The sequence below is a fragment of the Crotalus tigris genome, unplaced genomic scaffold (genome assembly GCF_016545835.1).
Source record: "Crotalus tigris isolate CLP2741 ecotype Arizona unplaced genomic scaffold, ASM1654583v1 scf7180000017582.600645, whole genome shotgun sequence".
Classification (NCBI taxonomy): domain Eukaryota; kingdom Metazoa; phylum Chordata; class Lepidosauria; order Squamata; family Viperidae; genus Crotalus; species Crotalus tigris.
Window position 1 is genome coordinate 142390 of NW_024096492.1, and position 13322 is coordinate 155711.

A 13322-nucleotide genomic window follows, 5' to 3' on the forward strand; every position below is an offset into this window, starting at 1 on the left:
CTCTTCTGGTTTGCCCTTGTCCTTTATCTTTAGAAGGGAAGATTCCCCCCCCCCAAAAAAAATTCCCATGGTATTGAATTACTTTACCAACAGCCTTATCAACAAAAATTGGTATCCCATTTGTAAAAAGTATTGTTTTCTACCCTTTATGAACTACCATTGTCATTTTGAAGCAAGACGTAACTTTTTCACATCTGGCACACAAGTACTTCTCCATACATGACATCTGTTCTAATTACATATCACCAAAACACTTGGATGCAGAATACCAAAAGACATCAATTTTACCAGTAAGAGGAAATCAAATATGACCTTGTCTCCTCGGTTTATTCTGGCTGGTAGGGCTCCTGCACGAATATTCTAGTAGAATATATCCCAAGACGAGATGCAGATGTTCTAAAGTACGGCAGGAAAAGATTAATCCAAGAAAGGATTTAATCCAAAATAATCCTTTCTAGACTTCCTAGAAAATACTGCTATGAGGATCCGTGTAGCGTTTACGTTCTGACAAAACGATTCATCAATACTATGGCCCATTTCTTTAATATAACTTTTCAGTACAACCACTTAGAATACTGCATATAATTCATGTGTCTAAATATGAACTATAATGGTATTACAGACCTGAAAAACCTGGCAAATGATTAAAAGAATGTAACAGCTTTTTTTCAAGGAACTAAAGAACTGGTACTCTTTAAGAAAAATAATAAAGAGTGGACAGTAGGCGAGAGAAGTATAAATTCATCATATTACTAAAAATGTGGGCATTGTACTTCTATAATCCTGAAGCTAAACGTAAAGAGAAGATGCCATTTTTGCACAAACAGATGAAACTAGTGAGCGCTATCAATGTAATTTAAAGACAGGCTTGAACAATCCATGGAGTTTCCAGTCATGTCTTGATGGCTTTAATCAATCCTCAGAATTAATAATAGGTAGTCCTTGTTTAGTGACCACAACTGCAATTGGCAACGTAATCACTAAGTGAAGCAGTCACCAAGTGAAACCATGACTCTGCCTATGAACTTACTTTATAGCTTTCCTTTTACACATCAGTAAAGGTCATAAATGCAAGGATTGGTTGTAAAGTTACTTACTCATCATGTCATAAATGATTGTTAAACAAGGACTACCTGTATGCATTCAATATCAGTGACAAAGAACAGCGTGGGACTACCACCATTATATTCCACTTGAAAGCTTCCTAGAAGCATTAGTGAAACAGAGTGTAATCCCATAAAACACTTTCATATTCCTTTTATGATTTTAAAAACATTGTACACTGCTTTAAATATTCTCATTAAAGAAAGAGCAAGGTTAAAAAATATTAAATAAAACGGAATGGAAATTAGGCAGGGTAGTTTTTACCATGAAATCTGAAAATACAAATTAACTCTCCATTTGGCAAAACAGTCATTTAATTTACAGTGTAATAAATGTTACAGATAAAAAGCTCAACAGTGTGAAAAGGCCTATTACACAAATGTACAAATGTCTGTACAGAGCCCCACACACTTAATCCCTCCCCTCCCTGCCCCAATTTCAGCCAAGCTTGGCTTCAAAGAACTGAAAAGACAAGTTTGTACTATCCCAAGGAAGTCAGGGCCAATGCCAGCGCACAGTAAACTCCCAGATGTGTTTTGCAAGAACCAACTACTTTTTCTTAAATCTTACTTTAAAATCAAGCAAGGGAAAGTTCAAGTATTTTAAATTCATCGCAACTTGAGCAGGTACCCTCACAAATTAAAAAATCATTCCACAGCTTTGGGAAAATTAATAATCCAGAGAGATAAAATTGCAAATGAAATGAGAGGATTTGGAGTATAGGACATAAAGTTCATTAGTCATTAGCAATTTTTTCCAAGAATTATGTTACCTAACATAATTTTTTAAAATTGCATTTTTAAGAAGCCTAACATAGAAAATGAAACAGAAAATCAGATAGTGGAGAAGTATTCATCTGCTTATATGATATAATCCAATATACCACTGGGAGGGGGAGGGGAAGCAGTTGTTCAGGTTGGGCAGAGACAACTACAAAGAATTATTTGGCCCATTTTGCAGGAAGATGCAGTTTTGGATAACTGCAAAGTTTTTAAAATGACAACAATCTTCTATCTTAGCTCACTCAATTTTAATAAATATCACCAATTTTAATTGGGGAAAGAAAGTGATACGGTTAATTTCTCCAGTGAAATCTATTGGACAAAGTGCTTGAACACATGACACCTGCCCATTATTGTGCTACAAAGGATTGTGAAGTGCCTCTAAATACCCAGAATCAAGAACAGTGATGATCAATAGCTTGCAGCCTAAGAGTCTAGAACATCATATGGGATAATATTCCTCCAATTTAATAGCTATTTGGGGATACATTCATACATTGAAATCAATGGCAATGTCTTGCTCCAAATATTTGGAACAGGAATGAATATATTTAGTTTTGTTTAGTTAAAAAGAAATTAATTATAGAATGATGGAGCTGAGTTTAAACAATGATTTTTAAAAAATGCAGTTTGATGTGAGAACTTGGCTGACCATTCTTGGGCTCAACTTCAGGGTTACCCCATTGAGGAACTGCTTGGGGAAACAGCATTAATCTTAATTAATTAATATGGTATCTGAAAATCATACAAAATTATTGCTAAATATTTTTACTTCCTGATCCATCAACATAGTTAAATGTGGCTATTGGGTAATTCTTGTTCTGTTAAGGACTGGTCATAAAATCTAAGTTTTACTAAATCTGAAATGGTCATAATCTTTTCCCAGTGGTTCCAATCAAGAATGTCAAAAAGCAATTACTTCCATGACCATTTCATTTGGTTTGCAGCCATCAAAATGATGGTAGTTTACCTTGCAAATGCAAAGGGTTCTACCTGTACTAAAAGCACTTCATAATCCTGAGATACAAAGCAAAACATGGTATTTGATTTATATGAAAACTATTACTGACGTGCTTGTCAAAATACTATGTAAGTGTCAAGAACATCTGCTGGGGCTGGGTTTCTTTTGAGACCAGTTGACCCAAAAGAAAAGAAAAAGAACTGTGACACTATCAGCAGAAAACCACCTGCCATTTCTACATTTGCAACATATACACAAGGGCAGTGCCCCTTAAATGCATGAGTAATGCCAGAATAAAAGTAACTGGGCAACTGTAATGTCTGGGTAAATGAAAAAGAATCTGCCAGGTAATGTGGTTCCACAGGCAGTGAGAGAGATATTTTTGCATTTCATTTCTTAGACACCTTTTGAACTCTTCTGAAGGTTGGTTGTGTAAGGAAGTCACAAAACCCCACAAAACCCGATATGACCCCAGTCTGAGAGTTGTGGCTGCACTTGTTCAGTTCCCCCTTGCCTGCCTGGCTTCTGCCTCCCGGAACAGACTCAGATTGGCTCTTCAGATCAAGAGAGAAGGGGTTGGCTTCTTGCCTGGCCAAGCTTCTTTTGCGTATTTCTTTTTCTTGGGCTCATTCACAACTTCAGGATTGAAGACGGCAGGGTTGGGAGATGGGTTCATGGCAACAGTGGAGGGGGCAACTGGAGTCAAGTCCACGTCTGGGGCAAGATTAGGATAGGGCATTGGTAACCCCCCAATGAGCGCTGTGCCGTGAATGGTGTGGGTCTGGGCACCTGCCTCATTGTGGGTGGGAGGCAGGCCTCCATACAGTCCTCCACTATAAGGAAAGTTCTGCATGCGACGTGTTGCAGCCTCATCTACAGCCAGGGAGCCAGAATTGTCCATCCGCTTCTTCTGTCAAGAAACAAAACACCTGGAATTAAAGTATGGCCCAAATACAAAGACATTTAGTAGAATCTGTGCTTTTGTGAGGAGGTGGATCCCCAGGAGGGAGGGGGTACATGCCAGAGGAATAAGAGGCTACTCAGCCCAGATATCATATATAAGAGGATGAAGACAGCCCCCCCCCCAAATAGTTCACAAAGTATACTGTAGATCAGGAATATCCAAACTTGGCAACTTTAAGACTTGTGGACTCTCATGGCTGGCTGGGGAATTCTGGGATTTGAAGTCCACAAATCTTAAAAATTGCTAGGATTGGACACCCCCCTCTGTAAATGCAAATAGGAGAGTCTTCAGTCTAGCAATATTTTGTCTATAGGTGTGAACAATAAGGAACTCAGCTCGGAAGAATTAACACATTATTCTTGGTTTTGGGCCTGACAACTTTTCACTTTAAAATACCAACTCCTCATTGTTAGCAGGGTTAAAAACAGAATTAGGTCATGAATTTCAGTTCCCTCCACTTTCCATTTTTATCAAGTCAAATCTAAACCTATTCTCTCACAGTTGTAACCTAGCAGCTAAAACCTCACACAGAACTATTTTAATTCACAGCTGAGAATTTGGTTCTCCATGAATCTATTTCTTCTTTAAAGTTAGTTAATCCTGTGTTCAGTGCTGCGTGGGTAGAGCTTAATTTTTGACTATTACTGAAGAAATACTTCTTAATTTGTACGTCAAAGCAAGCTGTGAGCCACGGAAATGAATCTTGATTAAAATGTCTTCCTGGCTATGCAGAAAAGGAAGGGAGAATGAGGGCAACGATCTTTGTTTCTGCAGTCTAGTAACCAAGAAAAATGGTTGTTATATAAAATGGAATTCAGAAGCTTTTCATCTGGATGATTTTTATATTATATTTGTTATTTCAATAAAAGATTGCTCATGAATTCAATTCTTTTTCTGTTCTATCAAAATTTAATCTTATTTCTTTACATATTGTTGGCAAAAATTAAATCTAATCTAATTGGCAACATAGTCCACTGGGAAAAATGTAGTTAGGATCAAATGCAAGTTCTAATACTGACAGTATATTTGTTCTGATTTAGCAGTAATAAGAACCAAAGTGTTTAGTTTAGGCCCATATTATTTTAATAAAGTAAAGAGCCATGTCAGCTTTATGTTTCTCAATCCAGTTACATACCTTCACTGGAACTACTGCAGTCTGTACCATGTTTCTGAAACGTCCAACAGAAGGGTCCACGTCCTCTATAGGAGTACAAGAGATTGAGGTATTAATAGTTAATCATAAATGAAATCTCAGGAGTATATTTAGCACTGAAGGAATTTAATACAAATCTTTTCAAAAGGAAAAGCATTACCATTATCTTCTTTAGGAAAATATCTATATATTGATAGATGCTTACACGCAAGTAACAAGGCAGGCAACTTTCTTTAGGAACAATATATAGTTCCACAGGGATTGGTGATGTGGTACCCTCCAGATGATTTGCACTATAATTGCAACTCTTGATCATGATAGTCAGAAGGGATGAGTTGTAATTCTAACCATCAGAAGGGAACTGGGCTGCTTATTCCTGGCCCACATTACTCACCTGGGTTAATAATTTCATCATCATCACTGAATGTTACTCTTGAGTTCTTTCGTTTTCTTTTTGGTCTTTGGATATCCAAATTCCCTTCTTCTATTGTCAGTGTGGAAATCCTCTTATTATGGGCCGTATTGAACTCTGTCAGGTTCTAAGATGTCAAAGAGAAAGATTGCTATTGCAGGACAGATTAAAGGATTAACAGTTTGTGGGGGGATAAAAACTGCTATAATTTCCTACTCTGTTGTGGCAGTGATCTTATGACATTTCTGGGACAGAACTTGATCCTTTTGTGGGGTTTACTGGGGGGGGGGGGGAAGAGGCATTATAAACCTTGGGGGGAAAATATCCTGGCCAAACTTTTGGGGAGAATATTGGAGTTTAGAATATGGGAAAGCTTTAGGAATCCATTCTGTTTCTTAAAATCTGTCACCAAAGTGTAATTTTGAAAAAGTCAGCCCCTTTTTTTATAGGGAGTACCACTTCATTTAAACCCTAATAAAGAGGAAACTTCAATAGGGAATTAGAGCAAACTTGAGCCAGCTCTGCACGTTGGCTGAGGAATTTTGGGAGTTGAAGTCCACAAGTCATAAAAGGGCCAAGTCTGAAGACCCCTGGCTTAGACCAATAAAGAAGATATATATCCCCAACTAAAACAAGCAACTAGAATGTGGTTGGAAGAATTTGGTCACTATTACTTTTCTCTTCCCTGGGGCAACAATAGCAAATTTGTCACATAGGAACCTCTCTCCCCACTTTTAAGAATAGCACAGTTCTACTCAGGTGCTAGTGCCAATCACCGTTCAAGCCAAAAGGTCTCTGTTCCCTTCACAAACTAGATGTGCAACATGGGTACCACAATACAGGTAAAACACGGTGCTCACATCTAACTCTGTTTCTTCCTCTGGCAGACCAAGCAAGCCCTTGAGTTCATCGTCTTCGCTGGTCATTTTCTCATCTCCTTTCACCGCTGAGGGCAATGTCTGAGGCTTTTCTCTCAGGGTGTAGGCCCGCGTGGAGGCACCAAAGGAAACCGTGGAATCAATGGGAATCTGTTGTGGCTTATGAGGCTCCAAACGAATATGGCCTAAAAACGTGCCGTGTGCTATGCATTTTAGAATAAGGAGGAGAGGAAAAGCAACAAATACTAATCATGTTACTAAAATATTACTTAAACCATAGTCCCTTTTCTAAATTTCAGCGTGTTCCTCCCTCTTAAGCAGTGCACTGTACTATTGAAACAGTTGCACACCCATTGTTTATCAACTTACTGCTGTTGAGATCTATAAGAAAAACTCTCTTCAGATGTTTATGGTAGACCAAAGCAGCATGGACCCTAGAGCATGACTGGTGATCTATGGTAAAGTCGCACAGGTCGGGGTTTCTCCCAAAGAGATAATATTTCTTCTCATCGATGATCAGTTTCTATGACAAGATATCAAAGACAAATGGGTGGATTTTTTTTTATTGGTGTGGGAGGGGAAGCCTATACTTTCTTAAAATCATGGGCCTGGGTATAAAAAAGGGGAGAACCTCATTATGCCATGAGAAGAAAAGGCAACCCAAAAGACTAGCAACTGAAAAATGTGCCACTTATGGATAAGCCAATCCTTAAAATTTTCATGTTTTAATTTTCAGATTGGCTTAGCCACAGGTGGCCAGTTTTCACTGTATTTTAGTTAAAAATTTGAAGGTTGGCTTATCCGCAAGTATGTATGGATTCTTAAAAAAAATTATACTGCCAGATTACAATGGAATTGGGACTAGAATTTCCATTGCTAAGCTACGTGGTTATAAAGCATGACATCGTACGACCTCATTGCTTAGTAATGATAATCCTGGCAATCCCAGTTGCCACTGTAACTCTAGGACTACACCGGTCATTAGTCAAGGACCTGGTATGACCATGATGTAGGAAGGGGCAGAAATCCCAGGCAAGTAAGCCAGTGGGTGAGACCTTCAGTTAAGAGCTACAGGAGGGCGGATGCACTATGGAATATGGGTGGCTGGGAAGATGCTGCAGGCAAGTGCTATGGAGCCCAGGTGTGTCAGTGAAGCAGGAGCAACTTGCAACCTCTGCTGGCTTCTTCACTGACTTCTCTTGTGTCTATCTGTCAGGGAATTTCGCAAATGGCAATCACATCATCATAACTTTTGCTGGTGGTCAAGTCCTTGAATTGTGATTGCATGACTGTAGGGATGCTGTGATGGACTGGTTGTAAGGTCCTCTCGTTCAGCACCATTAAAAATGTGAACAATTGTTAAATGAGCAGTCGTAACCCAAGGACCGTATGTTTGTGTCCATGTGCGTGTGTGTAGGCAGTCCTTGCTTAATGATCACAATTGGGACTGGTAACTCGATGCGATTGCTAAGTGAAAGATCATGCGACCATGATAGATTTCTGTCAATTCTCATTTGGTTGTTAAGCAAGTTACCATGGGTTGTTAAAAGAGACATCATTGACTGTGACTTGAGATGTTCCAGGCTGTGACTCGGCTTGTTGGAAGCCAGTTGTAAAGCATGTTATCGATCACATGTCTCTGGGGAGGCTGAACAGCCATAAATGTGAGGAGTGGCTATAAAGTTACTTTTTCAGCAGTGTTGTAACTTCAAACAGTTGTTAAACAGGGGAGCCATTAAGCAAGATCTAGCTCAGGGATAGGGAACCTTGGTTCTTTTATGACTTGTGGACTTCAATACCCAGAATTCCTGAACCAGCCATGCTGACTCAGGAATTCTGGGAGTTGAAGTCCACAAGTCATAAAAGAGCCAAGGTTCCCTACCCCTGGTCTAGCTGTATTTGCAGATAAGGCAATCCATGAATAAATCAAACCCAATTTTGGGAGTGTATTTTGGAATTTAAAATTCTTAATTTATCTGCAAATAGATAAGGTAATTAATCAATATACAAATTTATTAATGCCACATGACACTGCTTTTCAGCACGGGACAATTTCTACTATCTAAATGACAATGGTACCTGCAAAAAAAAAAAAAATCAACTAACATAATTGAGCAGCTCTAGAAACAAATATAATAAGGAAACAAACTGATTGGGAAAGCAGAAACGCTAATAATTATTTTGCCATTCTTAAAGGCATCAACCACTAAAATCTCATTTGTGCCTCTGAGTTATAACCCGGTGTGATTCTCCACACATAGAGCTTAATCACTTCATGGCTTAACTTTGATGTTGCACTTTTTAGACCCAGCCAATCACTAGTTACACCTTTGAACTCTAAATGAGAACTAAGGCACAGATGGCTTGGTTAGTATCAAGTGCTTAAGAAGAAGCGAAATAGCACCATAATTTATAGTTACACATTGATAATAGATTCTGCTTAAGAAGTGTTCCATCCCACTTTTGGGATATTTGGACAAACCAGAGAGAGTTGTCAGAAAGTGCATGAGTCATTTGCTCAGTCCTTATACTACTCCCTTCTTTCTTTCTTGTCACACTGCAATTAAACCAGGAATGATTCAATTAATTGTAGCTTTCAATTACATCCAAATACAGATTCTTAAAGTAGTGGCAACCAAGGTTTTCTGGTTTGGAAGAGATACAGTGTTGCAATAGAGAATGAACAATATAAGAATGAAATGCCCAAACACTGTCTAACCAAAGACATGAATCCTGAAAATCTGAAATCCTGCAAAAAAACAGATTTCTGCATAAAAATAATCTGGATCCAAACAGTGATCCAAATTATTAAAACAATAAAAGATATGGGTGCACATTCACACCTAATAGTATAAAAGGATCATTATCTTTGAGTACTTGGATGCAAATAGTCAGATACCAGTCCAATAGAAAGAAATTCAGATGGCTTGCTAAAAATAGCCAAGACAAACTGAAACTAAAATAAAAAATTAGATATTCAGCCTTTCTTTTTGCCTGTGATAAGTGCTATAGCTATCCAATGCTGTATGTCACCTGGCTCATATTTAAATTTTCTGCATCTATTTTCATACCTCAATAAGTTTGTCTCCTTTGACTACATCCAAGTGCAACCCTGGTGGAGGTTTTCCTGCCCTAGGAAACAAAAACAAGAAAAATATTTTGTTTAAGAATACTTAAAGTAGTCATTGGAATCTCTGAAGTTATCAACAGATATAAAATGACCACAAATTGCTCTGACAGGGAAAACCTGAACTTGGGCACAAAAAGTCAATTATGCTCAGCACTGATCCAAACATTTAGTTTAACTGAGCATTCGTGAGTACGTTTTAGATATATAACAAATTATGAATCAATGGCCTTAAGATGGTTGCCTCAAAAGGGGACTGAAAATTCATTAACTTGGGCCTACAAATCATCAAACCTCCAGTTCATTGGGAATATGATTCCAGTTGTTTGGAAACAAAACTGGTATGTCCTATTTATGGATTTCCTGGAAGCATCTGGAAGACCACTGTGAGAAACAGCATGAATCAGAATGATTACTTTGCCTTTTGGCGACAGCATCTACTTGGAGAGATTATTTATTTATTGAATTCAGCATATCAGGAAACAAATTTATCTACAAATACAGTCTTACATATTTCTGTGATGTATAGGATTATATGCTTGATTTAGAGAGGATGTGGCTGGGAGACAAAACTACATAACATGACTACATAACTACATAACATCTCCTGCTCAGATTTTGCCTCTGCTACAAAGTATTTTAACTTTTATGCTCTCCCAAATCTGCTACAAAACGAAAATTAACAGCTAAAACTGTTAATATATGTTAAGCTTTTTGAGCACTCAACATTTCAAATGCTTATTGCAGTTATTTTTGGATGCACATAGTTACCACTACATAAAAAGACACAATCTCCAAGGCTGGCGTCAGAGTCCCTGTTGTGTTCTGTCCTTAGTTAAGGTCAAAACAATGGGTATGATATAAATGATTGTTTTGGTACAATATAGACTTTTTATCTTTGAAACAACAATCTCTCACTCTCTCTAAAAGACCTTGGTGGATATTGTATTACAATCCTTGAGCACATTTGCATTTTTAAGGCACATTTTGACAACTCTTCAACTGCTGCTTTAATCTCACTTTCACATTTTTTTTCTGTAAAGTCTAGCAAGTACACAGGGAAGACTATGATGGAAAAATTTAATAATTATTATTTAAATCACCTAAGTGACACATTCGATAGCCTTCACTATTGTTATTAAAATGCAAAACCTTGCTAGCAAGCTGAAACTCAAATAACCTTTCTACTTGACAACTACTTTGATCTAAGGAATACATATTTGTATATTCCAGACTTCAGTCACTACTCTGTCCATTATTCAGATTTTTACAACTGAGGCAAGATTTGTATCCAAATTAAAACAACCCCAAATGAATGTCCATGCTGCCTAAAGCAATTTCCCTGCCACAACCTCATTTTGTAGGTTTATATGTAGGACTTCAGTAACATACCTAGGATGAAAGTATATTCTGATTTCTCCCAGGCTCAGAAATTTTACAGAAAAACTTATGTCATTTGTCCATATTCAGCAGCCCTGTCTCTCTCATTTCACAAAGACCGTTCAGTAGCCACACAGCCTGCCCTTATCCATCATAGCGGGTCCTATACTGAACTTCTTCGCCATCCCTATTCTGAGGCACATCAATAAGCAGTAAGTCCTCTGCTTATGACCAGAGGCATCCTTTGAGGTGGAAATATGTGTTCTGCCTAAGCTAAAAGCACTCTTTCCCTCCCTTCCATCCCAAGTATTTCACATACGAAGCACGAGACTGCAACGCTCAAAGGACCAGTCCTGAGGATTCCCCTCAATCGGTTCTCCCTTCCAGGGGCTGCTACCCCCCCTCCCCGGGCCCGCTCCCCTCTTTTAGGATGCTGCTCCGCCTCCCAAGAAAAAGCAGTCCCCCTTGCACAGCAAATCGTTTCCCCGCTCTCCAACGGCACACGCCCCCACCCTCACCAGGTCGGACAGTCAAAGAGTGGGAGGCTACCGCCGCCGCCACCGGCACAGTTTGCGTTCGCCGCCATCTTGTGACTGCCCCCATTCAGCTGGGCGCAGGGCACGCCGGGAAGCTGGAAGACCTGGCGGGAGGGCTGCGATCCCAGCATGCATCTCGCCCAAGCGGGCAGCGGGGAGGAGAGGGGAGAGGCAAGCCGCAGAGGATGAAACGTATCCTATCTAAGCGCGAGCGCGGCGTTCGGGGTGACGTCACAACGACGCTCCTTTAAAGAGCGGGAACGCAGAGCCGTGGGGGAGGGAGGAGGCCATTTTATACTCGGGTATTTTGAGCTGGCGGGTTGAGCTTGCTTCTTGTTTGGACAGAAGTCCACGCACCTTTTCCTGCAATCTGTGGCGGTGTTGTTGTTTTTTCCCTTTCGGGCATTTTTTTCTTTAAAAACCTGCAGCTGTTCATTATTACATTATACTTACACGAGAAACGTGTACGTCACAAAGCGTCCCACGGCGCTCTTGCTTTTAAAATCGCCAGCCCGTTTGAGGGGCGGCGAGAGCCTGGCTGAGGTCTCGGCTGATTTTGGAGGAGAAGCAGAGCAACGGGCAGCTGGCAAGCCTTGCTCGTCCTTTCAAGAGATTTGAGCTATTGGAGTTGAGCCGGATGCTGCCGAGTTAATTTTAGAAATGTTGATCCGTTAGTCCTGTGGTCTGTCTGTATTGGGCTGAATTCATGCAATGTCCTAGAACTAATAGCTGCATTTTCACGGTAGTACAAAAAACCATGTTTCAAATATTACAAAGACCATCTTGTGTGGCCCTCAGATTGATTTTAACTTGGTTTGTATTTTGTGCCCTAATATGTTAACGTACCCTGGAAACGAAGTCCGTAACCAGGTTAAACGTGAGTGCAGCCACTATCGCATACTTGGATGAATTCTCAAGGTTGTAAATTCAGGATATTTACAAGATAGCTACACTTTGTCTGAAGAGCTATTGCAAACAATCCAATTTAAACTCATCCCCCTGTACGGCACAACTACAGTACCATGCACTCGTGTTGTATGATGTGCATATAATATGCATGTATTTCCACACTTTGTGTGCCTTGGAGTTCTTGGCTTCTGGCAAATACTGAAGATAGGTCCTTGAATTTTCCATAGCAAGCTTTTTCAGAAGTGGTTGGTCATTGCCTTCCTAGCTGGTTTCTTACCTAAGGCCTAGAGAACCACCCCAGTACTTTTAACCATTATGCTGACTTTCGTTTGCACACTTGGCAAAAACAAGTCTTCTGGTGAATGTATCTTTGATCAGTCTCATTGTCTTCTGACACAGATACATTTACTAACAGCAAAATTCTGTAGTTTTCAATTATCAATTATTTTCTGGTAATTTAGGCTCTCTTGAAAGGAAGATGGGCCACCAAGGTTATCAGAATTGCACTGATATTTAATTTGAAGTATTAAACTTGTAGAACTTCAATTGTGCAGGAAAAAACCCACAGTACCTCCACAAATGAATTTTTCATCTTTTTATAAATACAAATTTGTATCAAAACCATTCTAGCATTCAGTAGTGTTCTTTTTTTTTTTATCCTGCTTCTAGCTCCCAATAGTCAGAATTTATATATAGGTAATCCCTGATGTATGTCCACAACTGAGTCCAAAATTTCTGTTGCTAAGTGAGACAGTTAAAGTGAGTTTTGCCCCATTTTATGATCTCTCTTGACACAGTTGCTAAGTAAAGTCACTGCAGTTGTTAAGCTAGTAACACTTGTTACGTGAATCTGGCTTCCTCATTGATTTTGCTTGTCACAAAAGGTGATAGCATGACCCGGGACACTGCAGTCAACATAAATATGAACCAGTTGCCAAGCATCTGAATTTTGATTATGTGACCCTGGAGATGCAACAGTCATAGGTATGAAAAATGGTTGTAAGTCATTTTTCAGTGCTATTATAATTTTAATCATTAAATGAATGGCTGTAAGTCAAGGATTACCTATATTTTAGATATTACTCCCATAGAGGTAAAATTATCTCAGCAGGTAAA

The 13322-nt window shown here is 39.2% G+C and overlaps 1 protein-coding gene and 1 non-coding gene across 5 annotated transcripts; both read right to left on the reverse strand.

Annotated features, from left to right (window-relative positions):
* Positions 1-3251: 3251 nt before the first annotated feature.
* Positions 3252-12446, reverse strand: PPP1R8 (protein phosphatase 1 regulatory subunit 8). Of its 4 annotated transcripts, none has more exons than XM_039360676.1 (7): positions 11280-12446; positions 9326-9386; positions 6624-6777; positions 6237-6499; positions 5359-5503; positions 4947-5011; positions 3252-3754 (listed from the first exon to the last, which is right to left on the reverse strand). In XM_039360676.1, exons 1-7 carry the CDS (start codon positions 11426-11428, stop codon positions 3404-3406), a joined length of 1188 nt encoding a protein of 395 aa, XP_039216610.1. In that variant the 5' UTR covers positions 11429-12446; the 3' UTR covers positions 3252-3403. The 4 variants fall into 4 exon arrangements, with proteins under 4 accessions (XP_039216610.1, XP_039216601.1, XP_039216621.1 ...); XM_039360667.1 differs by having other exon boundaries at positions 3252-3757; positions 11280-12435; XM_039360687.1 differs by having other exon boundaries at positions 3252-3757; positions 6237-6457; positions 11280-12413.
* Positions 8471-8638, reverse strand: LOC120315896. Its single transcript, XR_005558812.1, has one exon.
* Positions 12447-13322: the final 876 nt, after the last annotated feature.